Source organism: Salarias fasciatus, chromosome 6, assembly GCF_902148845.1.
Source record: "Salarias fasciatus chromosome 6, fSalaFa1.1, whole genome shotgun sequence".
Taxonomy (NCBI): Eukaryota; Metazoa; Chordata; class Actinopteri; order Blenniiformes; family Blenniidae; genus Salarias; species Salarias fasciatus.
In genome coordinates this window covers 24,177,772-24,205,540 of record NC_043750.1, presented here as the reverse complement: position 1 = coordinate 24,205,540, position 27,769 = coordinate 24,177,772, and the positions used below count along the sequence as shown (strand labels likewise).

The 27,769-nt window shown below is 43.8% G+C and overlaps 1 protein-coding gene across 1 annotated transcript; it reads right to left on the bottom strand.

Moving 5' to 3' along the window:
- Nucleotides 1-27,769, bottom strand: dchs2 (dachsous cadherin-related 2). Its single transcript, XM_030093355.1, has 20 exons — nucleotides 26,048-27,769; nucleotides 23,297-23,488; nucleotides 22,898-23,129; nucleotides 21,916-22,152; nucleotides 18,171-19,190; nucleotides 17,910-18,097; nucleotides 17,602-17,701; nucleotides 17,293-17,462; nucleotides 15,820-16,657; nucleotides 14,912-15,151; nucleotides 11,384-11,518; nucleotides 8,922-9,131; nucleotides 7,810-8,670; nucleotides 7,611-7,724; nucleotides 6,762-6,973; nucleotides 6,524-6,675; nucleotides 5,558-5,688; nucleotides 5,185-5,471; nucleotides 3,940-4,081; nucleotides 1-2,610 (listed from the first exon to the last, which is right to left on the bottom strand). Exons 1-20 carry the CDS (start codon nucleotides 27,767-27,769, stop codon nucleotides 5-7), a joined length of 9,789 nt encoding a protein of 3,262 aa, XP_029949215.1. The 3' UTR covers nucleotides 1-4.

The window sequence follows — 27,769 nt, the reverse complement described above, 5'->3', positions numbered from 1 at the left end:
AAGTCTAAACTTGTATTTCTGCCTCTAAAAGACTTGCAGTGAGAGGCCCTGAGTCGAGTCTGATGCCGCCCACCCCGGTGTCTGAGACAACGGGTGAAGCACTGGGAGTCCTCATGGTGAGAGACGACAGTGATGGGGAGAAAGAAGGTGTCATAGCTGAAGGGGTGAGTCCTGTGTTCCTGGCTAATGGGGAATAAGCGTATTTACGGTAAGAGGGATTCCTGGTCAGGCTTGGCATACGTCCCGGCTTACGTGGAGGAACAGTCCTAATGCCCCGCTGAGCTACTCCTGTTATAAGAGGCGGAGGGTACATGAGGCAGCTGGACTCTGCCGCCAAGTCCTCATGACCTCCTTGAAGCTCCTCGTCAGGAAGCATCCCGATGTCCGTGAACACAGAAGCCAGAGTCTGGTAGCGCGGCTCCCAGTCCAAAAAGTAATCCCAGGCGTAGCTGCCTTGTAACTGCTCATCGAGACACACCAGGGAGGAGAGAGAGTCTGCACAGGTTTGAGCTTCAGAAAGGGGTGCAAATCCCTTTGTCCCCATGTTTTCCTCTAAATCCCTCACCCTAAGTATTGCAGGAAGTAATCCCTCACCTCCTCCCTCCTCCTTGAAGTGGTGGAGGCTCTCTGTGCTGGCCATTCCCGAGACCAAATGTTTAGTGACGGATAAAACATGCTCTGGCCCTACATCGATAGACTGGCAGGAAATATTATCTCCAGGTACGGCAGACTCCGTGATCTCAATGGTCTTCTTATCAGATTCTTCTGTTTTACGGCAAGGGTACTCATTGATCCACTTGATTTCTTGGTCCTCAGCTGTCTCACCTTCCGCTGATCCGCGACCGCTTGAGTCTGACTGAGTGTATGGTTTTGAGATGTCCCGTTTGGTCACCAAGATGGTGGGTCGGGCAATCTCCGGCAGGGACATGACACTTGATGCTTGGCTACTGCACTGACCGAGTGGGCCAGAGCCACTGTGAAAGTGTGCAGCGATGGTCGTGGCCTTTCTGATGGCGGCCTCCTTCATCTTGAATCTGAGAACCAAGCCCACAAAAATTGAGAGGACGAAAAGGAACATGAAGAGTGAGACACTTAGACTAAGCATGTGTGCATCGAGGGGCACCCCGGTAAGTGCTTCTGCTGAACTGGAGATATTGACAAGAACAAGGCAATTTGTAGTTTTGGAACCCAATTTGGGACTACCTGCAGACACAACGAGCTTCACCATGTCCTCATTTTCATGGCTTCCTCGTCTGCGATACACAGGACCTGACACAAAAATCGCACCAATTGTTCTGTTGATGGAGAAAAATGGTGACGAATTCACAAGAGAGTACTCCACCAGCCCGTCCAAGCCGCCGTCATGGTCCATCGCCATCACATAGCCGACTGTCTCTCCCAGCTTGACATTTTCTGGCAGGAGGAAGTTGTATTGCTTCTGGGTGAAGACAGGACTGAACTCATCCACTCCCTTGATGGTAACCTGCACTCTCACTGTTGCTGCTTTGTCGCCTTTGTCCTTGGCCTCGACTACAAAGCAGTACTCGCTCTCTCTTTCGTAATCAAAGGTTTGCCTGGTGTGAATGTCCCCTGTATGAGGGTCTATGGCAAAAGCCTCCTTCCGGTCTGGGCTCCCGCTGCCGTAGTCCATGAAGCAGGAGGACAAAATAGAGTAGGTGAGCTGTCCGTAGGTGCCTAAGTCATTGTCAATGGCATGGACAGAGCAGGTGTGAGTATATGCTGGGAGATTCTCTGGCACTGAGCAATTAACTGTTGGGAACATGAAGTATGGACTGTTGTCATTCTCATCCAGCACTGTGATGAAAACCACAGCAAACGCCACGTTACGCTGCTCGGCCGATTCACCGCCATCGGTCGCTCGGATCGTGAGGACGTATTTCACGTCCTCCTCATAGTCAAGCGAGTTGTTGACAACCAAAATGCCAGAGTGAGGGCCGAGCTTGAGGTGACCTTTACTGTTCCCAGAAACAATGTCATACCGCAATAAGCCATTGGTTCCCAAGTCAGGATCCTGAGCGCTGACCTGAAGCAGCCTGGTGCCTACCTGGCTGTTTTCACTCACCTGTGCGTGGTACTCACTACTGGAGAAAACCGGGGCGTTGTCATTGCAGTCCGTGACGGTCACCATGACGACAGCGGAGCTATTTAGTGGAGGCGTTCCTCGATCAGACACACTCACTGTGAGCGCGTAGCTCTCAGTCGTCTCACGGTCCAAAGAGTTACACAGAACAAGCTTTCCAACATTTTGTATCTGATTCTCCACTTGAATCATTTTCACTTCCAGACAAAATCTCTTCTCGTCGTTTCCCCCGGTAATACTGTAGTCCAGATGTGTGTTTTCAGGACTCCAGTCTTTGTCATCCGCAGAAAGAGTCAGCAGGGTGGTGTCTGTGGCTGTATCCTCCGGGACGGTCAGCGTGTAAATGTCCTGATGAAACACGGGCTCGTGGTCATTGGTGTCCAGCACCAGCACGTCGATGGAGCTGACAGTAGAGTGGACAGGATCGCCTCCATCGCTTGCTTCGACCAGAAGATGGATCAGGTTGCCGTTTGTGATGGCCTTCAAGGGCTTGTTAGTGAAAACAGACCCTGTAAGACATGAGTATGTTTATGAAAAAAAAGTTTCTCTTTTGAAGTTTTCTGAAACAGCATTCCCACATCAAAAATGGCTCCACTCGAGGGTAATGCGAAAGGAGTGTTTGCTTGTTGAGTCCTGTCAGCTTTCGTTATGACGACAATGCCAAACCTTCCATTCTCACACAGCATGTGTGCAGTTCACAACTGTATAGTTTTACAGCCTAAAAAAGAGTTTTTTTTTTATTTCTGTAAAGTGGGTTTTAAATTGTACATTAAAGCAGACTTTAAATTTGATTTCTAAAATTACAACTTCTGTTTTCAAGTTAAATAGCTTTGCCATTTTAATATTAATTCCCAATGTTAAGAGCACCATATCTTACACAATGTTTTTAAAATTTCTAGGTTTTTTTTTCCTTTTTTGATTAATCTTACATTATAATTGTATTTACAGTATTAAAAGTAAACATAATTCAAGAGGAAAAAGTTACAATTTTTATCCTATCAGGAAAATAAATATCTTGTAACTGGTTGAATAAATGCATAAACTGTTCCTGAACCTGATTTCCCTGAAGAATATGAGCAATAAAATACCCCTTTGTGTCGCAACATACTGATGGTTAAATGTGAATTGCTGTGGTCACACGACGCTGTGTGACAATTCTTAAATGAACACCATGTGCAAAGTGAAAGAGCGATTTCCCTGCTGGATGGCTACAAAGTGTTTGTCAGTCCAATTTCTTGTTCCACTCCATTGCCTCTGAAACATATCAACTGGATGAGTGTACTCATCCCGAGGCTCAGCTCGACAGCAGCACCGACTGCTGTTTGTGAAACCCGTAAGCACGGAAAACAAAGAGGCCACGTACCACTGGAAGCACCGTATTCCATTTATCGATGGTAGAAACAAGAGCTTCAGTCAACAATGACGAAAACTGCCATTTGTGTTATTGACTGCAAAATGGGGCAGCTATGTCATCTGGATGTTAAGTCTGGGTTTTTAAATAAGATTGAAACTAAAAAAAATCTCTCTTAAAAGGCTGATTAAAACTGAGAAGTTTGGTTTCTACTCGGCAAGAAGTCTTTTTAAAAGGGGGACTTGATTCGTGCAAAGTAAGATAAATTGTAGAAGGATGGCTCCTCTGAAGCACGAAAGCTCATTGTATTTTAATTAGATTCTATAAAAGTCACTTGGAGAAACTCTCAAAAGACAAAAGAGGTCCGTGCTTCTTCAACCATTTCAGAAAAACTGACTTTACAGGACCAAATAACAGAACATCAGACCACCGAGTGATAAACACACATGCAAGTTTTTCCAACGACTATTAGTTAAAGGGATCTCACCGTTGTCTGGCTGGATATAAAAGCCTTGTAGAGGAGATGAAAGCAGTCTGTAGCTGATCTTGCCGTTTTGTCCAGAATCTCTGTCTGTGGCCAAAACCGACAGAACCAGCGTGTCTGCTGATACCTGTTCGGACAGCTCCACCTTAAAGAAAGAACAGCACAGTTAGGAAAATCACCTGAAGGAATAATATAATGTTTCCACCTTATGCATAGTGTTTATAATTGAGCCAAAGTGTCAATAAATCATGTATTAATGCTTTCATTTTTTTAAATCTTTTGTCACACTTTACAAGAAAACTGATGATTTTAATGAAAAAAAGAGTATTTTAATGGACGTTCTTAGTTGTGTTTGGGGATGTTGGACAAATAAATAGTCTTACTTTATTATTAAACTGAAAACTTCAACAGTCTGTTGACATTTACAAACACAAACCAGTAGGACTCTTATTCAGAAGGGTTACTTTTTGATTAACTATTGATAAGAACCTTATTAAAATAAAAAAAATTTTTGGAAATGTAATGAAGTTATTCACACAAATGGCATTTTAATGATATGAAAAAAATCCTAATTTGGGAATTAATATGGCATATATTAAATCTTTTTTAACACGTAAGATTACATTTATTTTAAAAAATAGTTGCAGTAATCTGCATTAGTTCTGTCCACATTGTCCAAACTATGCTTATCTCAGCTGTATAGCAGAACTATTCATTTGTAAATTCAGTGATTGTTGGTAAGTTATGGTTTATTGTTTTGAAGGAACTAGAAAGTTTTTGAATATGGTCCCGATAAAGTTTCATTTTTCTTATTTCCATGAGGACTGCAAAATAATTACTGCTGACACTGTAGAAAACTCAAAATATGCACTAAATGTTTTATGAGGGAAATCTGAGTTTGGTTATGAGGCTTGTAAAATATAACAGGAAATAGCAACAAAGTGAAAGTGGTTTGAAAAATGTGAGCTTTAAAGGGTCAACATCGTCAAAATAAAAGATCATGTGTATCATGGAAGAAGTACGATCCTTCTTCGGGTCTGGCTCACACTGAGTTTAAAGACAAGATATTTTGGATAACAAAATTTTTATTTGGCGAATTTCTTTCTTGTGTGTATTGGAGTAAATCCAAACACTGAGCCATCAAGTAAAATCTAAGGTTAGCAGCTATGATAAGCAACTCTGGAGTAAAGGAGTCTCAGCTGTATCCATCATTTCTCTTTCAGAGTAGCATTGATAATTGGTAAATACCTGGTAGGAGACCTGGGTGAAGATGGGCGCGTTGTCATTGACATCCACCACATGAACTTTGACCTCTCCGGTGGTCTGGTGCAGGGAATCAGACGCCCAGACCGTCAGAGTGTATTCTGTCTGCTCCTCGTAGTCCAGGGCTCGGGTCAGGGTGACGACGCCGGTGTACCGGTCAATAGCAAAGGGAGCGTTGGTGCTGCTGTTGTCTGAGAAGCTGTAGGTGATGGTCGAGCTCAGGTCAACGTCGTTCGCCGTCACCTGCGTCACCATGTAGCCTGCAGGCAGATCTGAGCAGAGACAAACAGACACGGTCACTAATATAAATCACTTCAAACTTTCAATGCTTCGCTTGGAGAGATGGAGTGAGCGTTACTCTCTGCTATGAAGACCGGCTCCATAGGTGGGATGGCGGGACTGTTGTCATTGACGTCCACCACTTGGACTCTGATGATGGCGGTGCTGCTGAGCGGAGGTTTCCCCTTGTCTGTTGCTTGCAGTACCAGTCTGTAATGAGGAAGAAAATTAAAAAAAAAAAAAAAAAAAAAGCAAAAAATAACATACACGCATCACGTATGGGATAAAGCGTTCAAAACAAAAATGAAGCCGAAAAGCTCAGAAAAAGTAAAAATTTGTCATTTTTTGAATACATTCAGCAATCATGATCATGTTCCTGCAGAAAAACAACGAAACAAACTCAGTACTAGTCAGTCATATTGCTAATGAGACACTTAGCGGCCTTCTTTATGAGTAATGCACAGTGACCAAGACCAAGAACTGATGAAGTGTTTCATTGTAGCTACAAATCATTGACATTCACAGTAGAAAATAATGTAGATACTGTAGCTGAAACTGGCTCAGTTTGTTACTTCTTTATTAAGAGTATATTCCAGGGATCTACGACCTTTATGACCAAAAGAGACATTTTTTTGACTTTTCGCCAAGTCAAGTTGGTCTGGAGCCACAAAGCACATTTAACCTTTAAAATGAGGCCAGTGCAGCTCATGAAGGTTCTTATGTAGTTTTAATGCACAAACAAAATCTATATCTTAAGATGCATTTATGATGTCTGAACTGCAGTCCAGAACAGTGAATATTACATTTAGTCAAATTTTGTACCTTACTTTAACAACTTTGCTTCTCTTTTTGAGCTTTTTTGTGTTGACAGTTTAACATTTTAGCTGTTTTAACCTTTTCACCTCTTTTGAAGTTGTTTTTCATGTTTTTTTTTTTGGTTTTTTTTTTGCCATATTTAATATTCTTAGGTTAGAAATTCTCAATACTTCAGCTTATTTCATGAAAAAACTGATTACGACTCTGCGACGCGCTAGTTTGATCATACTTGTATGAAGGTGTGATCTCCCGGTCCAGCAGAACGTTGGTAGCCAGGATGCCACGCAGCGAGTCCAGGATGAACGCGCCGTTATTGTTCCCAGACACAATGGAGTATTCAATCTGCCCGTTCAGACCGCTGTCCGCATCAGATGCAGACACCTGCCAAAAATACACCGAGTGGTTAGAATCAGTGGGACCATCAGCAAACACACGATTAGGCAGAGATCCAAACACTGAGGGATCACCTGCATAATGTAGGTGTTGTGCACTTGTCCCTCCCAGACTGCTGTTCTGTAGCTGCTGTGTTCAAACAGTGGTGCATTGTCATTAACATCCAGCAGGGAGATGGAAACCCTGCAGTGGGCAGTCTGCAGCCCGTTGTCAGCCAGAACCACCAGCTGAACCTGAGGGCTCGCCTCGTAGTCCAGAGAATTGTCTTTCTGCACTCGGATCTCTCCTGGATCAAAGAAGAGACATTTCTGTTTTAATCAAAGGTAATTCCATTTTATATATATATATATATATATATATATATATATATATATATATATATATATATATATATATATATATATATATATATATATATGGCAATTTCTTTTTTTGGCTTCTGTTCACAAATAAAGGGAAAGAGAAGGACAAGTAATGGAAAGCAAAACAGAACCTTCAACGTGTTAACAAAGGTGTTGACAGAAGCACTTTTAGGTTCAAGTTCTTGTGGTAAACGTTCAGCACGCCAGTGTAACATTGTGTCTTTGTGTCCTGGTGTTGATGTAGATGTTAATCTAAAAAAATGCATTTGACCTGAAGCAGAATCAGGTTTTCTCAAAAGACTTGTGTAACATCTGGGCTGAACATGCAATTTTAGAAATGTATTTCTACCCGAAATGGTTGGACTGGAATTTCATTCTCTGGAAAAATAAACAGTGATTGATAATTTGAGTTATTAGCCCAATTTGAGCGATGAAAGCTTGCATGAACTTCCAATAAATACATAACACAAATACCATTTGCTTATTATAATCACTGAAGTGAATTTTAACATGTCTGAAATGGAAATAAACAGGAACAAAAGCGAAATCTTTGCAAAAGACCTGTGTGACGGTTGATGGAGAAAATGTGATTCTCGTTCCCACTGAATATGGCGTATGTGGTTCTCAGTCTGCTGTTGGTTGGGTCACTGGCCTCCACTTTTGCGATCCAAGTGCCTTGGTGGGGGAAAAAAAAAAGGAAAGTGAAGAGTTTAAAGTGCTAACAGTGAAAACAAATGGAGCAGCGGCGAAAGAAACAAACCCGCTCTGCTGTTCTCCTTGACAGTGGCGTTGTAGACTTTGTTTGAGAACTGCAGTCCCTCGTGTTCTCCCTTCAGGTGGATGAAAACCAGGCAGGTGGAGGTCAGAGCGGGTCGCCCTCGATCCGAAACCTCGACCTGCAGCTTCCTCCCGGAGAAACCCGCTCTCACTCGTCTCCTCAGGGAAATGTCTCCGGACTCGGTGTTGATGTCGAACAGGTTTTCCTCGTCAGACAGCGAGAACCGAATCGTCCCGTTTTCGCCTTGATCCCCATCGATCGCCGACACGGTGGTGAGGATCTGGTTGGGTAAAGTCCTCATGGAAACCCAGGCATTGAAGGGGTTCTGCTCGCACACCGGTATGTTGTCGTTCACGTCCTCCACCTGTATGGTGACGGACGCCACGGAGCTCAGCGGCCCCTGGGAGGAGCCGTCGGTGGCCACGGCTCTGAGGGTGTACTGCGCCCTGTTCTCCCTGTCCAGAGACCTGGTGGTGCGGATCACCCCCGTGAAGGCGTCTATTGAAAAGGCCCCCTGGCTGCTGTCCTCGGTCAGGGAGTACATCACGTCTCCGTTGGACCCCTCGTCGGGATCGAAGGCGCTGACGTGCAGCACCTCCGCTCCCGGAGGCAGACCCTCGCTGACGGACGCATGGTAGCTGCTGCGGCTGAAGGACGGCACGTTATCGTTCTGGTCCAGGAGCAGCAGCTGGAGCTGGGTGGAGGAGCTGAGCGGGGTGGGACCGTAGTCACGGGCCTGTATGGTGAGCGAGTAGTTCTGCGTTTCCTCCCGGTCGAGGATTTGGGTGGTGCTGACAGCACCGGTATGGCTGTTGATGGTGAAGCGGCCTCTGTAGTCCTCACCTGGAGAGGATCAGCAATGTGGCGACATGAGGAGGGGAAAGAAAATCCCTCTGTTTTCAAATAAGGATCTGACGTTGACAGGTTTCCTGCTTTCATTCAGTTCTAATGCGCTGAGAAATCTAAATTTGAAATGTCTAGGCACTGAAATAATGCTGCAGTCACAGTTTAGGTAAAACCTCAACAACATGGAAACACTTTATCACATGCTGAAAGAAAGAAAAAGTTGACAAAAAAACCATTTAGTTTATTACCGACGATGGAGTAGTGTATTGTGCCGTTTTCTCCGTGGTCTGGGTCGGAGGCCTGCACGGTATGGACGATCCCGGGAGGAAGGTTCTCCGGCATGCTGATCTGAAAGGACGACTGCATGAACTCTGGAGGATTGTCGTTGTCGTCCAGCACAGTGCAGAGCACCGTGGCCGTGCCCGTCAGAGGCCGCGAGCCGCTGTCACGAGCTTGAACTGCAGACAGGAAAAAATAACAATCACACTCTGAGATGATTAACATGATTTAAAATGCTATTCATAATCGTTCAGTCTTTTTCTAATAACTTTTTCTCCTGCGTGCGTATCGCTTTTTTTCATTTTCCACTGTCAACAATAACATTAATATTAAATTTGTGTTTTTTTTTCATCCTTCTTGGTTGCATTTTTCACTTCAACATCTGGTTCTTTGGTGCAGTTGGTGAACCAGAATTCTGCGCAGCTTCAGTGGTGGAAAAATAAAGACAGAACTTTAGCATTGCCATCCTGTGACTTAACATTTTCTCCAGTTTTCACAGTGAAAAATTCTCAAAGTGAAATCAAGGGCGCAATGACTCAAAAACTCCTTTCAGGTTTGAGTTTTATGTCCTGATTTATTGTATTATATCGTTATATTGTTACATTAAATCAATTCATCATTCCTTTAGTGAAGCTCATGAAGGTTTTGGGAATGAAAAGTTTATTTGAGTGAGCCAATAGTTTGAAAAAAATAAACATTTTTAAAAAGTCTTTTTTTCACTATGTCTTCATTTTCATTTCGTCTTTATTCACTCTATTTTACTACAGTGGAGATTCAGTACTCAAAAATGGAAACAAGCAGTCATTTCAAAGGTAATCATTATTTTACGATAAATGGTAAAAGTTGCGTGAAACATAAATGTGCAACAATGATGAAGACAACAGCTACAAGCCCCGACTTTTACAGCCCGGTTGAAAATGCATCGTCAGTTACATCATTCATCATGATTTGACTGATTATTGAACTATTGTTTAATCAGACCCTGAAGTAAAACCAGTTTGACACCACTGGTTCAAATGCTTTTTAAATAATCTGATTTTTTAGCATCCCATAAGGAAAAGGTCAAAAAAGCACAGATGCTTTAAAACAAAAGTCAGAGTAAATAAAGAAAAGGCCTGTCAACACAAAGCATGCAGACACAATCTCCGAGTGCATGCTGAAAGAACTTGGTATTTTATTTCTTTCCATATTAATCCACCGCCAGAGCAAATCGTCCGTACATATTTGACCATTTCCCAACAAGCTCTGTGTTATTTTGGCACAACTTAAAACCATCCTGGGCTTTCCTGTTATTAAAGGCTATTTTATTATTGGATTTAATTGTTCATCAGACTCATGACTGTGCAAATATTGTGATAAAACATCTGAAAGCAGTTTTATCACTAAACCCCGCTGAATGTAATTACCGCGTGTACCCGTGTGAGAGCGAAAGCAAACACTTCAAAAGACGCGGGGCGCAGCAGTGCAGTGGGGAGAGGGTAGACATACTGTAGCTCAGCCTTTTAAACGTCTACTGTTTCCTTTACATAAATCAATCTGCTGAATAACGCCGCCCTCACGCTGAAGGCAGACCTCGAATTCTTTATGACTTTGGCTGTGAGGCATGACAAGAGAGAGGGGTGGGGAGTGGGAACCAGGACGCAGTCGCAAATATAAGAAAAGTCCGAGTTTGGTGGAGACTAGAGAGCTGCTATGATTTCTTTCAGTGAGTTGAGCTTCTTTGGATGTGTATAAGATGTGTTTTGTCAGAGTGGGTACAGAAAACCACCAATTTTAGAAATGTGAATTTCTACAATTTGGAAACCCTGTTTCATATTTCAAACTGTATTATCCTAACCATATCACATAAAGTGTATATCACCATTAGATGTGTCATTAAATAGGATTTCCTGGTGTCCTGGTCATACAGCTGATAGATATGAACTTCAAAGTCACATAATCGCATCCGAGATTTTAGTTTTGCCCATCTAGTGATTGCAAAAACCCCTAAAAACGTCAGATATTTCTCACTGATTGGATTGTTTGTATTGCTACGCTCATCAAACCTAACTGAAACAACTCCTGCTGTTCACTGCTCTGATTAAACAGAGGAAAACAAACATACAACACCATCAATGTGCTTTACTTGTTAAGCTGAACTGAGCAAAACTTTGTCTTTTTGCATTTTGCAGATCATATGATGACTTAATTACTTGAAAAGATGTAATGAAAAAGTAAAAATGTAAAATATGACCATAATGAAGAGTGAGTGCACTATCTTCAACTAATTAAGATTTGGCAATAAATTATAAGACACTACTTCTCATCTCTAACTGAGGTGACAATGGAAAAACTCTGAGTCTAAGTCACAAGTCAATATAGCAACAGCTGTAGAAACAAAGGCTCAACTTCCGTGTGTGTGTGTGCGTGTGTGTGTATGTGTGTGTCCTACCTCTGAGAGTGAAATGCTGCTGCTCCTCTCGGTCCAGGTAGGAGGTGGTGGTGATCAAACCGGTGTAGGAGTTGATGCTGAAGAGCTCGTACCCGGGACCCGGCAGCAGACTGTACCACACCACAGCGTTCTCCTCTGAGGGACGGGAAAACACCACAATAACATTATTTACACACTTCTCACCACACAAACCAACAACAACCACGATGGTTATATATCAGATTTTATTAGTGTCGGTAATGACTCACATTCAAAAGAATCAACCTACTCTGAAGGAAGGAAGAATAAGAATCGAATAAATAGGACAAAATATCAGTATATCATCTGCATACACACAGCTTTTCTAGTTCTGATCTGACTGGGATTAGACACAGGCTGGTTCAGCATTTCTGTCAGCGAGAGGTTAGGTTTCACACTTCATCAGGCTGGGCTCATGTTTGTGGCTGCCTCTGTTTCAGACAGTCTTTATCTGAGGGTCTAATTGAAACCAGAGCCAGCAGGGGAAGTGGAAGCTGATGTAATGCATTACCTTCAAGATCCGCAGACGGGCTAAAACCTTTACGTGGGTGCTTGGCTGAGCGCGTCAGCCAGAGGAAACAAGTTCACCTCAACATTACAGACGGTGGTCATGGTGGGCTGCAGAACGCATGTTTTGTATTTTCTTAACAGTTTGGAGTGTCAGTAAAAAGTGATAATGGATAATAAAGGACTGCAGTTTAATAAGAGATAATAGTGAAAATATATCAGGATGTTAACAGGAGAACCCTGGCTATAAAAATATATATACCATGTCCACATCCTACAGATATGACTACAACACAACCAAATGGAAAAAAAAAAATCTATTTAATTTGCTACATTTTTTGCCACTAGTGCTCTTTCGGAAGAGTTAGCACAGCGATGACTGGCTTATTGTGGCCAAGTGTTCATAGTAAGATCATGGTTTGTTCCATCGGCACCTAATCTTACTATCATTGTGAATTCTCCTTGTTGGATTGTTCACCCACTAATAGGCAAGGTGAGCTCGGTTTATTCCATCGTGGGGGCAGGTTAGATTTTAAATTTGATGCTGTGCAATTGCAATAGAAATCCTTTGTTCAGTATGAAAAAGTTTCAAGAGAAAAACTGCTTTAAATGGTCTAAAAAGTGGTGTTGAGATGCTGTGGAATAATCTAAACAATCCTTTGTTCCCACACCTGACAAATATTCTTAATTAAATATCGTATTTGTGTGTTGACAATAGTTGTCTTCTATCTGTTTTAAATGTTTGATAACTCTATCTCTTGTTTATGTGGTTAATTAGTTAGATTGTGCTGAAATTTACTGTTTTTATGTAGGAGTTGCAAGGAGGCAAAATAGCAATGTTCGATTAATTCATTCATAATCATCAGTTTGATTACGATGCAGTTACAGTACATTCATTACATATGCAGTACATGTTTTAATCTGTAAATATAGGTAGCAATTCCAATGTAAATATCAATTATCTATTATCAGTTAACCATTTATTTATCTTTCATACCCGTTTGACCAAAATTAGGGTTGCATGAAATATGCACAGCTTGCTAAATGTATAGTTGCGTAACATGCACGTCTTGCAGAGAGAGAACATGCAACATCCACGCAAGACGCCTGCAAGAATGAGCACCAACTTTCCCTAAATGTTTTCATGTTTGAGCCATATTCAATGTTTTATACTGCGTGTCAGATCATTCGACATATTCGCCCCTTGGAGGACATGAAAGAATGAATTCCTCAGTGTCTTCATGACAACGTTTAACAACTGTGAGATTCAACAGAGCTTCATGATCACATCTTATAAAGCAGCATCTGCGTCTCTGTAACCCTGAAGCTACTTCAAAACTCAAATCTCTCCAAACATATGAACACTTGCTCAAAGCAGGATTTGCTGAGTAGCTCAAAGTGCAGTTGTCACACTCGCTGATATTACACATCCCGTCTGACTGACTCTGACATGGAAACACGAGATACAGGCACCATCACAGGCACCAAACAATGGTCATCTTGGGGGAGAGTTTTGCGGGGGAAAAAGCAGAGCAAATGATAATCAAATAAGACTGGTGGGAGAGTGGGCCGAGCTGCCAGACGAGGCGACTCGAAGAGACAGATGAAAACACGGCGCCTATTGGCACATATGGTTTGGATTATGGAAATGATTATGAGAGAGGACCTTTCAAATCTCCCAGAAGAGCTGTGTGCTTGCTGTTCTTGGACAATTCTCACCCCCAAGAATGTTAGTTCCCACTGAGCCCCCCTCCTGTGCAGATCCTCCTGCCACATGCCCTCCGCCTTCAGCATTTAAAAAAGACTTCCACTGTCAACACGACCAGACGGAAAGGGATTCGGGAGGCCCTGCGCGCGATGTGTTAAAATAAACAGAGCTGATGTGTCGACTGAGATCGCAATAAACGAAGCTCAAGGAAAAGACACAAACTGAACAACAGAGAAAAGGGGGCAAGGGTTGGTTTCAATTAAGTGCTAATGGAGTAAAAAAAAAAAAAAAAAAAAAGAAGAAAAGTTGAGGATCGCTCTGAGACTATGCAACACTGAAGTTCAACCAAAACATGCAGGGGCTCATTCTGCCACGCTGCCGGCTGTATTTTCTCATGTGGTTCAATGAGCTTACAATAATAAGCACCGACTGTTGGACTCCTGCTTGAACAGAAAGAGCTGTCCAAGAGTTTCCTCTTCTCATCACTTTTTTTTTTTACCTTGAGAAAGTAATCTATGCATTCTGGCATAATCTAAACATTGCGCCATCATTTGGGATTATTTATATGTGTGTGTACTGTGTGTTTTCCTGTTGTCTGGGGTTGTCTGAGTTTTTCAGGACATATGCTAGTGCTGCCATCTAGGCGCCACGTGCACACACTGCCATTTCTGCCATTTCAGGTAAAACCTGAAAGCTGTGAGAACTGCATGGTGATTATCAGCAAGGATATTCCTGGAGCAACTCGGTATGGAGTTTGCAGGTTTCCCCCGGCAGTAAAAAAACATGTCTCATATTCAAACAAGTGTGAATATGAGTTTCTGTCTTTTCATGGTTATCGGTCCCGAGTGTACATTTAAATGCAGGTCAGTACTTTTTCCAAGGGGATCAATAAAGTTTTTACACTGAAAGTCAAATAATAAAGAGTCCAGACTCTTCAGAGCAAACACTTCAACATTATAATGTCAGTTGTGGAACTGAAAATAAACTGCATCTTTATCAGTACTGCCTCTGACATTTTCATGCAAGATTCTTCAAAATGGCCGGTAAATGTGAGCGTGCGTGACCGTCTGTTTCTGTTTGCTCTGTGATGCATCTCATACGTTATAGCAAATAAATGAATGGAGAAATGGAGGAATCTTTTGTGATATGGGATGACGTAAGCAACAGCAAAAGGCTCACTGTAATGTTGATTCTTTTAAAATAAGTTCTAACTTTGTAATGAATATTAATGGGTGGCATCGTAACCATCACAAGAAAATAACCTAATTAAATGCATGATGTAAACAGATCATCACCTGAATCCTCATCCGTGGCAGAGACCCTGATCACAGGCTCTCCGGGGTCCCGATTCTCTGCCACGCTGGCGTTGTATTGGTCCTGAGTGAAGGCAGGAGCCCGGTCGTTCACGTCCCCGACCTCCACCGTCAGAGTCTGGGTGGAGGAGAGCCTCGGCAGGCCGTGATCTGTTGCTCTGACAGTCAGGCGGTGGAAACGCTGCGTCTCGTAGTCCAGAGGAGCAGAGAGGAACAAGAGGCCTGAAGAGGAGGGAACAGAATGACGACCTGACAACAAACACTGCAACGTCAGAAACTGTGTTTTGAAATGATGCATTGCGGACTAAATAAATACAAATCTATCCATCAATTTTACTTCCCTTTTTTGTTCACTTTGTCCACATGCTTCACAAAGAATAAATACAACTTTGCTTATTTTCTGACTTTCAGCACCTTCAAGCCTGCAGTAATTATGGATGATTGAAATTTGTACTAACTATATAAAAAAGTACCTCATCAAAGGATATGTGGCCTGAAAATTATATATAAAATCAAAAATAATATTAACATGATTTAAAAAATGAAACTATCACAAAATATCAGTTATTCAGAAAAATGTATTTAGAAAAGAATCCTTTTTTTATGAATCATTTGATAATCAGGTAGATTATATTTGATTTTTTTTTTTTGCTCAGATTTAATGACTTTATGACTGTTTATCTCCAGAGTTGTTTTGCTTTAGATAGATTGTAGTTTTTTAAAATATTTTCTTATTGGGTTACTTTCTCGACTTCAGAGGGGGATTAGGGCCATGGGAAGCAAAAATATCAAGTTCTGACTTTAATGTGAGAATTCTGACTTTAAACTTCAAACTCAGAATTTTAAGAAAAATCCTGGTTGTTGTTATGATTGTTCTCCAAACCCCACACCTGTTTTCTCCTCCAGAGTGAAGAATCCTTTCTTGTTTCCATCCACCACGGAGTAGGAGACGATCCCACTGTCGCCATGATCTCTGTCTATGGTCACGAAGTGATGCAGCAGGCTCCCCACCTCTGCGTCCTCCATCACCTGAACCGCGTCCGCCGACACGAACACGGGTCGGTTGTCGTTCACATCCAGCAGGAAGAGCTGCGCCGTCACCGACGCCTGCCTGCGCTCGCTCTTCCTCTTGGCCTGGTCCGTGGCGGTCACTGTGAAGGCGAAGCTGGGGGTGCTCTCCCGATCCAGAGGCGCCGTTACGGTCAGGCTTCCGGTGAACGGGTTGATCTGAAAGGGGAAGCGCGCCGACGGCCTTCCCCCGTCGAACACCAGGGCGTAGCGGAGGGCGCTGTTCGGAAAGGTCCCGTCTGCGTCCCTGGCGTGGAAAGCGAACGCCAGGGATCCCACGGCGGCGTCCTCCTTCAGACCGAACACCGCCAGCTTGTCGGGGAACCAGGGCGTGTGGTCGTTCACGTCCTCCACCGCCACGCTCACCAGCACGGTCACGTTGGCGCCGGGGGAGCGCCCGATGTCCTCGGCGCGGACCATGAGGGAGTACCGCGCGGCGGCCTCGTAGTCCAGCGGCTGGTTGATGTAGATGTCCCCGGAGGAGGCGTCGATGCCAAAGTGGACGCTGCCGTCACCTTCGGCGATGGAGTAGAGAAATCTGCCCTGATCGGACACTCTGGCCGAGCCGATGACGGTCGCCAGCTCGGCGTCCTCCCTCACCGAGAAACGTCTCACCGTCTGGTGGTCGGAGCGGCCGTACAGATCGTCTAATCCAAGAATCTGGAGGAGGAAATGAGTGAAATATTGTGTCACATGAGAATAATGAAGAGGCTCATATTAGCACACGGTACCTGCCTTTTCTCAAGTAGCACTTTTGATGTTTATTGGCCAAACTTTCTAATATTTTTTATGTCTTTAGGTAATAATGATAATGGCTTTTGGATCTATATACACATTAAAATGCACAACTATTATTTTGTAGGGTTTAGGAATAAGGGATTTTTTTTTCTTCATTTATTTAAAAACCTACAGGTTGATGGCCCAACACGTTGCTCTACTGCAGCAAGAAAACTTAGTAATTTTTTTTGACAAAATAACAACAATTAGGTTAAATAACAGGTAACATGCTTATTGTACATTTAATTCTGGTCTTTTGAAAGGTGTCATTTTCATCATTTTTAATCCCCTGAGATGCATTTGTTCTTTGCGATCTATATAGTAATCAAACTGATGTGACAGGTCATAAACTCCCAGTTTACAGTAAGAGCTTAAATCGCTCTGATATGTTTCTAAGTGCAAAAGACAGTGAGAGTGGCATGAATATTGTGGTCACTGCTTCTAAAAAACAAGAAGAAAACATTGGATTTTCCAGCTTTGGTAGTTCAGTCTAGAGAAGCACAGACGGGAGATTGTACCTGCAGGTGAACGACTGCAGTGTCCTCTTGAGGAGCAGCTCCACTGTCCCTGGCAGTGATTCTCAGTGTGTAGAAAGGTTTGGCGTCTTGGGAGAAAGATTCTGTGGTTGTGATGTCTCCGCTTTTACTATCAATCTCAAAGTGCGGCAGATCATCGTCTTCTAAACCAACTGAGAGGAGAAAGGAAGGCGACACATGGCACAGAGCATGCGACAAACGTGATTATTGACAGCCATGGAGTGCCTGCCAGGGTCATATCTTTACACTGTATTTCAATTTTCTAAATCACAAGACGCAGTAAAAACTCACGTGTGACCAGTGAATGGAAAACTGTTCCATTCTCTCCTGCATCCGAGTCTTTGGCAAACATGTTTGTCACCAGTGATCCTGCTGGTGCCCCGGCCCACACCTGCAGGAGGGAAAGACGTAAATGACGTGAGGAAATTAGTTAGATGATGGTTTGTGCCTTTACAAAAGAAAAAGCTAATATGAAATCACCATCAGTCATAGCCTGTTCGTGTTTGCTGTGTAATTAAGTAGTAACTACAGTGTTTCCGCCAAAACAATCCATCATTTCACGTCCGGCGTGGGGAGAGCACCACTGACTGATCTCTCACCTGCACACTGAGCTCTTTGTTGGCAGGCAGGTGTTTGAACTGAGGAGCGTTGTCGTTGACGTCCGTGATCAGGATGTGAACGGTGGCGGTGGCGTTGAGTCGGGGGTGCCCCTGGTCCGTCACCATCACTTTCAGACTGTGCTGGCTGTGCTGCTCGCGATCCAGCGCCACCCAGTTAATGATTTCCCCTGAACAACACAAAGAAGGGCTGAAGACGCACGGCGGCACCGTGAAACACAGACAGGCTGAAAATATTCTTACCTGTTTTGGCATTAATTCGGAAGAATTTCCCATCAGAGAGCAGGATGTAGGACAGCTGACTGTTTTTCCCAGAATCCTTATCGACGGCCTTCACTGTTCCCACCAGGCCTTGCGGCGACGACCCCTCCGACACGGTGAAGTAGTAAACCTCGCTGCCGAACACCGGCGGGTTGTCATTGATGTCCAGCACCAGCACGATGACGGTGGCGGTGGCCGTGGTATTCGCCTCGCCGGCCGCGGCCACCACTCGAAAGCGGTACCTGGATTCTGCCTCGTAGTCCAGGTTGTTCGAGAGATACAACCATCCGGTTTTCGGGTGAATCCGAAAGGGAGCGGGAGAGAAACCGGGCTCCGCCTCTAAAGAGTACGTTAGGCCCGAGTTCGACACGTGAGGACCGCGTGTTCGGTGCGCCCTCACCTGGATGACCCGAGAGTCTTTTCGGTAGCCCTCACCGATCTCCACCTGGTACACTAAAGTCTCAAACGCCAGGCTGTCCTCCGCCGCCGTCCGGTCTACGTTAACGGAGAGGGTCAGCGTGGAGCTAAGAGAGGGCTCGCCGTCATCTTTCGCCACAATTTCCAGGCTGTACCTCTGCTGATGGTCGGCCTGCAAACTCTGATTTAGCGTAACTGTTCCAAGGGTGCTGTCAACCAGGAAGACGCCGTTTCTGCCGTCTTTCAGGTGGTACTGCACCCTCCCGTTGGCGCCGCTGTCGTAGTCGTGCGCGTGAGCGATGAAGAGCACCGTCCCTGGCAGGGTGTTCTGGGACACGGTGACGGCGTCGCTGCGTTTGGGGAAAACTGGAACGTTGTCGTTGATATCGGCGATGGTGATGTTGACCTGGGTGGTGCTGTAAACGGGAGAGGCGTCCGTGTAGGACTGAAGGACCAGCAGAGCGTACGGCTGGGACTCGTGATCCAGAGGTTTGACGTTGGTGATCAGGCCGTACTTCGGGTGAACGGTGAACAAACTCTGGGGGTCTCCAGAAGAGATGCGATACGATACGGATTCCACAGTGTCTGGAAACACAAACGGGTTTATTCTCATGGAGACAAAAAGGACATTTTTTTTCATGTTTCATTCAAACAGGCTAAATTTGTATTTCCAGGTTGTTGTTCCATATTTGGTTTAACTATTCGTGGACAGTTCAGCGGAATTGCTCAAATCTTTCACACTCGGTTCAGTCAACAGGGCAGCTGTGATCAATTCATAAACTAGATGGGAAAAGAAGCTAAAGTACCCCAAAACCCCCCAAAATATGCTCAGGAAGAACAGGTAAACTAGACACAGATCTGTGACTAAGAAACAGAACAAATGTATTCCAGTGCTCAGATTTCTAATGCTTCATCATGAAAAGAGAAAGCTCGAGTGTAGATTGCATGTTCTTTCTTGTGTTTAGTCCTGTTTGTGTTTGAGGCTGTTGACTCTAAACTGTGTCAAGATATGTATGAGCACTGTCATGTCACTCATGGTCATCAGGAATTGACTCCAGTATCAGTGAACAAGTGTTGGAGGAAGACGGGATGGAAGATTAATGGACACATGGATGTTTCCTCTCAGGAGGCAACACCTACAAACCTCAAACATAAATCTCTATGATCAAAGAAACGGGGTTTACATGGAAACATAAAAGGCATCTATCAGAGGGTTCTGATCTGATGGAGGCCATTCAGGAATCCATTTACACGCAGCCTCAACTACTGTGTCCCAAACCCTAAATTTCATCCATCCTAAAAAAGTTCCTTCACTTCAAAAGTAGTAATTTCAGTCATGAAGACTCGCTCTGTGTCTCCACAAAGAAAATATCCCATAACGTGACTGTGTGAACAGATTCAGGTCCCTGCAACTGTAATTAAGCACACTTACATTAAGTAATTACAGAACAGTTAAGAGCTCATTAATCCCCTCCAAGTGGCTGCTGCACTTCAACAGTCACTACAAACAAACCAAGGAAACAAACACAGAGCTTAACGGGGTCCCACCCCCGGCTACCAGGCCCAGTTCTGTGCCCCCTCATTAGGTTGAGGTTTTAATCTGTTAAGTGATTAGACAGCCTTAAATGACTGTCTCGTGCAGAGGAGAGGTGGAAGTGTTGAACAGACTCAGTGAACCAACAGGAAGGCTGTGAAGTGATAATCCCACCGCAGAGGGGAGCACAGAGTGCACCGAGCACAAATCATAAAAAATATAACATCTGTAAAATATAAATTATGTCTTAGTTTCACTTGTATATACTTGAAAAAACAAATAAAATTTTGTGCGTGCGAGTGTGTACTTTTATGACTGACTGTGTTTGACCTTTAAAATCTAGCCTACTGTATGGCTGTCTTTGACCGGTTATTATCTGTCATGTGTTCATGCAGCTAAGGAGGATTAAAGATTAAACCAAGTCTCTTCCTCTTTAATGTTTGCCTCTTCATGTCTGGAAGGAGATTTGAGCGATCGCACTGATCGCTCAAATGTTTCAACAACAACCGTCTGCCAGATCCTTCCTGTTCTTAACCTGCATTTCTGATTGATAGCACAGCCTTTCTCCTGCTCACAGTAAAACACTTCAAGATGCAGTGTTTCCTCCACACCTGTCAGCAGTAAGAGTTTATGAATCATCAGTAATGACTGAAAAACTGGAGTTTTTGTTAGAAACATGTAAAAGCAAGTACAGGTGAGGCTGGTCTAGAGCATGACTCTAGCAGGATCACGAACGCCCCAAACTCAGATCTTTCAAGCAAGTTAATTGATTTTTATTTAATCATAAAAAAATAACTTGTAAATGAATAATGGTTCAATTCAATATAGTTGCTCTATTTTTTTTTCTTTTTTAATATCTAATTCGTGTCATCCTGTGAACCAATGCTCGTGTCTTAAGGAGTAACCTGACACTCCCTGAAAATCTTGTTTTCTCTGACCTTTAAAGCTGGGACACAGCGAGAGATTGATTCGGTTTCTACCTCACTGACCTGCTGATGCTCGAACTGGCAGCGATGCAAAAAGGGCAGGAAAAGGGCAGCGGAGCAATGCTTTTCAGTATGTTGAGGAAAAAAAACCTTCATTTATGTAGCCCCTCTCTTAAAAAATGTTTTGTCTTTAGAGAATAAAATAATTGATAGACAATTCTAACTTATAAAAGACAATTAAAACAGTAAAGGCTTCACATGCAGAGTTTCAAACACTGAAAGTCTTCTTTAGAAGAAAGTCTGAGTCCAGATTTAAACAATTTTATGGTCCAGGTGAGTCTGAGCTAAACAGACAAACATTACCAATGTGTGGCTGCTTCAATAGAAAATATTTTGTCACTATTTCTAAAAAAAAAAAAAAAAACAGACCTTAAAGTGATTGGCAGAGCTTCATTTACAAATATAAGTGGTCTTATTTGCAATTATCAGGATATTAGGTATAAGAAGGCCATTTAAAACTTCACATGTGAGTGAAAAAATGTCAAAATAAATCCTCTATTTAACAGCGAGTCAGTGTAAAGACATGGTTAAAGTTTTGACTCTGCCGTCAGTAATGAGCTATGCAGCAGCATTTTCATGAAGTTCAGATATATGATTGTTCCTGTGTAAATCAACTGATGACAACAACAAACAGATATTCCTGCTTTGGAAAATAAACAGGTATCAGATCTAACTCCCAGATCTTACTGTTGGAGCTTGATTAAAGGCAGGGCAGTTGGTGCTGAATGAGGGACATAAAAAGTTTTCATTCAGTTTTAAGAAATCTGGAGACTATTCTAAGTTTACTCACTGGTTGGGTTGATGGCTTTCACCGTCCCCACAGATGTGCCCAGCGGTGCGTCTTCGGGCACTGTGAAGGTGTAGCGTGACCTCTGGAAAACAGCTGGAGCCTGAGCGCTCTGTAACACGTTGATGGTGACCGCTGCCGGCCTCACTGAGCTCACGCCGCCTCCGTCCTGCGCCGTTATGAAGATCTTCATGTTGGCTGCTCCCAGGTGGGTCAGAGCGGAAGTCAGGAAGAGGGTCCCTGCAGAGGAAAGCACCAAAACTATCTGATCAACTAGCCGGCTGTGTAAATTATTACAGGGGTATGCATCATCTCTGCTTTTGTCATGTAACTGCAGATAATTTATATCAGATTGATGAATGTTTGAGTCATCACAAAGCGCTGAAGAAAAAGTCTGACTTCATTCAGTGAGTACAAAGCGTTTGGTAAAAATGTTGTTTGAATCGATTTAAATAGTTTTCCTTGAGGGTTAAATTGTGAAAAAGAGTACAAAGCTAAATAAAAACATCAGTTCCGATCATTTGTTCGTCATAAAACACTGTCTGTTCATTGATAACTGTGATAATAAATCTTTGATATGCGGTTGAGTTGGAGCACTCACATCTGTTATGCAATCTCTTTCTGCAGCCTTTAAATGGTCACTGATGATGCTTGGAGAACAATTCATGCGACTTCTCCTTAATTTATACATTTTCAGACTTACTTAGTGTTACCCTGTGGCTCAGTCTGGTTTCCTCCTCAGCCACATGGGGATATAAAGCTTTGGGGCTTTCTGCACCCCCCCTGCTGAGCTGTGTGACACTGGCAATCATATCAGGAGGACTTAAACAAAGTAAGTAGCTGTTTATCCCTCAACAGCGGAGCTGCCAGTCACACAAGTTACTTAAAGACGACAGAGCGGATGCTGATGACAAATCTGGCCTAAACACGGTTTGGAAATTCCCAAATGGAACATGAACCTGTGATCAGTGTGGAGTGTGTCTACCTGTGTGTTTATCCAGCGTGAACAGACTAGAAGTGTCCCCAGGAACAAGGCCATAGGTGACCTCTCCAAACCGGCCGGAGTCTCGGTCAGTCGCGATCACGTTGACGATTTCTGTGCCGGGCTGAGCGTGGCTGCTGATGCTGACGGCGTACTCCTCTGGGTTGAACACCGGAGCGTTGTCATTCAGGTCGTCTATCTCGATGTGCACGTAGGTTTGAGCACTGAGTCCTCCCTGGAAGAGAGCAGGCAACTTTACTTTTGGGGAATTGGTGCATAACCAATCTGACTTTATGGCTTATGCATCCATCTTCGATGTCAACAATCCATGACAGGGAAAACACAGAGACAGACAATCACACACACAAACGCACATAACGCACAACTGTCGGGCTCACTTACCGGATCTTCAGCTTTGATCAGAATATCGTGGTGCGTCTGTCCCGCATCCCGGTCAATATCCTGCAGGACACACAGCTCTCCTGTGTGAGGGTGGATCTGGAAGAGAGGATGTCTGTCCTGATCGTCGAAGCCGTCGGACAGAGAGTAGAGCACAGAGCCGAACTCGGCACTGTCTGCGTCTGTGGCCACAACCTGAGAAACAGAAAAAAATGTTCACTGTTGAAGGAGGGCATCAACTAAAACACACGCAACCAAATTTGAGTTTCACACTGTGGTTAGTAGCTTGTTTGCACAGTGATACGGTGCCTGTTGAACCCAATAACCTTAGAAACGTCGAGTCCAGGCTGCGTTCAGCAGGGTGAAACATAAAAGAGGATGGTTGAAGTTATGAACGTTCTTTGAATTGTTGGCAAGTTTTACGACTGGATTTTACTTGCATGGCATTTTTTTCTTTTGGCATTTGAGTCATTTGAGTCGCATTGATCTTTTTACACATCTGCCATGAACAGCAAATCGTCTGCGCTGCTGGTGAGATGCTCAGCAGCATGGAGATGTCAGGAACTGTTACCATGCAAATGAATGAAGCAGACAGAGAGGATAAATGGACTTGCTTTGCAGAATCTTTTCTTTTCTTTTAAAGCTAAATATTCAAAAGATGTTCAGTCTCCCACTTGTTGCAGTGGCTGATTGATTAATGAGATAAAACAATTCACGTGATTCTGCCAGGATTCCCTTCATTATGTGGACTGATGTGACTGAAATCATGAAGATACTGTTTCTATAAGGGTGAAAACCTACTGTTCAGATGGTAAATTTGTACATTTAATACCATAAACTAGCTTTCAGATCACTTTAGCTTGGATTTCTGAAACAGGTTCCATGTGTTTCATGTTTTTTACTGATCCAGTATTCATTCACCTGCGTTAGGCTGTGAATCCAAACTTGGAACATCCTGGTGCGGAATTATTATTCTGCTTTATAGAGTGGACTGACTTTTCTTCTTTTTCGTTTCTTGACAGATCAGGAGAGGCCAATGAGAAGTGAAGATTTTCCTTGAAATCATTCATTTCATTTTCAAGAAAAGTCCATAACTGTACATAGAGTAATGATTACTTCTATTTTAGAATATCACAACAGAAGATCCCTCATTAAATTGTTTAAAAATAAACGGGTTCATTTTTTGAAACCAATTACAATATGTCAATATTAAGTTGGTCATTTAACCCCAAAAAGAATTATCTGAGGTCTGCTGATTATTTTTCACAGTTACTTAACATATATACAGTATTTATGTGTAGAAAACAAAATTTAAATTTGTTGTACAGATTTGCTGTGTATACAAAAAAAAAATACATTGTGGACAGTTAAAATCAAGAAATCCACCTTTTTGTTTTTTGCATTGTGTAATACACAATTCTAACATTTCCACCTGAATCTATAAACTATTGTTACTGTATCAGTTTTAACTTTGAAGTAACTGAATGATAACGCTAATCAGAGAAAGTCAACATCATAAAAGTCTATATAAAAAACTCTATGCAAAGGTCAAGAGGATATGAAAAGAGAACTGCAGAGGAAAGAGAAAGAGAACAAACATTGGAGTAACAACGGGCCTTCGATCTGGCCCGGCTTCTCTCCGTGATGAATGACACATCTAACAGATACATTGCTCACTTTCCAGCCATAAATGTGATATCACCTCACAGTTTATGACCTCTGATCGCAGGAAGCTTGAAACACAAGGGTCAAGGTCTGATTCGTCATGTAGCAGATGCAGCATGTGACTCGCAATTTCCCCCGGTAATGGAGTTCTGTGTATTTTTACAGGTATACACTACATTTGCAAGAATAAAGAGTCAATGAACAATATGAATGAAATTAGTGTTCACCTAACCTCCTCCATCCGTCTCACTGTTTGATTCTCAATTATCATGACTGATTCTGGCACTTGTCTGAAAGTACGAGGTACTGACTTAACGCTCCTCTGAACAGAATGAAAACAATGATGCACGTTCAGTGTTTAGCTAAGAACCAAAACTCAGCCGTGTTTACAGAAACGGACTGAAAAATAAGGCCGCCGTTGTTCTGGGCCTCGGCTTGTGCCAGGCTGCAGGAGTGTCATCACATCTGTCATATTAAGGCCACAGAGCTGAGCTGGAAGGAGTGTGTGCCGAGGCCGTGTGCGTGCAGGACGGACACTGACGCCTTTGTGCAAACAGACTGAAGGCTACTTTTGTTATGAGGGACGTAAAGCAGACACAACGGGGCAGAGAGCTTGAAAAGTTCAGGGTTTTTTTTTATGTAAAACACTGTCAGTTGGTATTTTTCTCTGTAAAATGCTGCATATGGAGAGTTTTTGAGAAGTAGATTCTTTTTTTCTACTTTTTCATGAGTTTCATATAAGAACTGGTCCTGTGAAGAGTTTGCTGCCCCCAAGTCACGCAGCTGCAGTTGTAAAGGATGATTCTTTTTCTGAAAGGATTCAGATGAACCCACATTAAAATAATGAAATCAAATCAAAAGCTCTCAAAATATTTGGTGAGAGTCATTATGGTGTCACTACTAACTCTCTTAGGGTTTTTTTATTTTAACTGTAAATGAATGGCATATGGTAAATGTGAAAAATACTGGTTCCAACGTGTAGAAATTCCAAAACATTTATTTCGATGACGCAATTGAAGCCAAATCTTTGAAATATATTTTTGTGGCTTTTCAAGCGGGTTTTCTTTATGCAAAACCTTAACAACTTACTTGAAGGAAGCAGCTTCCAGCATCGCTGTGCTCTGGGATGGACACGTTGTACAGCTGCTGCTGGAACACCGGCTCGTTGTCGTTCACGTCTTCCACCATCACCGTGACCGTAGCCGTGGAAGTCAACGACGGCTCCCCTCCGTCTGTCGCCGCCACCAGGAACCACAGCTCCATCTGGGTCTCTCTGTCCAGAGCTGCGGCGGTGGTGACCAGGCCGGACTCGGCGTCGATACTGAACATGGCGCCCTGGCTGGACCTCAGGATCGAGTACCTGACGTCTGAGTTGACGCCTTCATCCGCATCTCGGGCCCGAATCTGAACGAGGAAGCTCCCCTGAGGAGCGTCCTCCGCGATGCTCGTGACGTAGACCTCCTTCTCGAACACAGGGTGGCAGTCGTTTGTGTCAGACACCTTCAGGAGGATGAGGAACTCACTGACCAGAGGAGGGCTCCCAGAATCCGACGCCTGCACCTTCAGCTCATACAGATCCACGTCCTCTCGGTCGAGTTCAGAGTTCACACACAAAGCATACAGGAAGTCATCGGTCTGCTTCAAGGCGAACTTTCCGCCGCCGCCCTCAAGGGTTACAGCTATCCTCTGGTCCTCAAGGTCGGGGTCTGACACTGAGATCCGGGCGACGTAGTCCCCGACGGCAGCAGCTTCTGACACCACAGCAGCTCCTGTCTCACTGAGGAACAGCACACTGATAGCTGGACTGTTATCGTTGATGTTGAGGACCCTGATACCCACAAAAGTGCTGCTGTACTCAGGCTGGACCCCGTTGTCTCTCGCGCTGATGATCAACTCGTGAAAGGCTTGAGTTTCGTAATCAAGACGCCCGTTGAGGTAAACCGTCCCAGTGGTCTCGTTGATGGAGAAAAACTCATTTGGGTCGCTCTGCCTCCTGTTGATCTCGTAGGTGATTCTGCCATTGTCGCCCAGGTCGAGGTCAGTGGCGTGCACCTGGCACACGACAGACAGGAGGGAAGCGTCCTCACGCACTGTGGCGTGATACTCAGTCTGGTTGAAGACAGGAGGGTTGTCGTTCTCATCCAGGACGTGAACATTAACTTGAAGCGTCCCTGTCCTGGCTGGGACGCCACCATCGAAGGCCTCAATCGTCATGGAATAGAAGTCCTGTGTTTCTCTGTCTAGTCTGCGGCTGAGAATGAGATCCAGGCTGAGATGGTTCTCGGGTCCGCTGCGATACTCCATTTTGAACAATTCGCCCATCTCATTTTCTATGATCCTGTAGCCCTGGGTACCAAACTCCCCCTCGTCCTGGTCTTTGGCACCTTCAAGCTGAAACCGGCTCCCTGGTGGGCTTAACTCTGATATTCTCAGCTCAACCTCCTCCAGAGAAAACACAGGTGAGTGGTCGTTCACGTCTTTCACCTCAATTTTCACTTTTATCATCTCTCCCGTGAGAGTTGCTGCCACAAACTCGTACTTATCTCTGGTCTCTCGGTCCAGGATCACGGCCGTGGAGATGATGCCCGTGTCTGCGTCTATTTCCAGATCCCTGAACACATACGAGTCTCTGCTCTCCGAGATGAAAAATCCAGTGCTCGGCCTGCTTAAACCCGCTCCCAGGTCTCCGACTATGGTCTTTGCGGGCAGACCCTCTTTGACGGAGAGCGTCAGGTTGAACACCTGGCCGTGCGTCAGGGCGCACAGGAGCGGCAGGACGAGCGTCCAAGTCGAGGCCTTCTGGCAGCCCAT

Excerpts from the sequence above, each read along its gene's own strand:
- dchs2 (XM_030093355.1), bottom strand. The coding sequence starts at position 27,769 with ATGGGCTGCCAGAAGGCCTCGACTTGGACGCTCGTCCTGCCGCTCCTG. Across the intron at positions 7,725-7,809 it reads CAAGGAGAACAGCAGAGCGG|GCACTTGGATCGCAAAAGTG; the intron begins GTTTGTTTCTTT and ends TCCCCCACCAAG. Across the intron at positions 2,611-3,939 it reads TTATATCCAGCCAGACAACG|GGTCTGTTTTCACTAACAAG; the intron begins GTGAGATCCCTT and ends CATGTCTTACAG.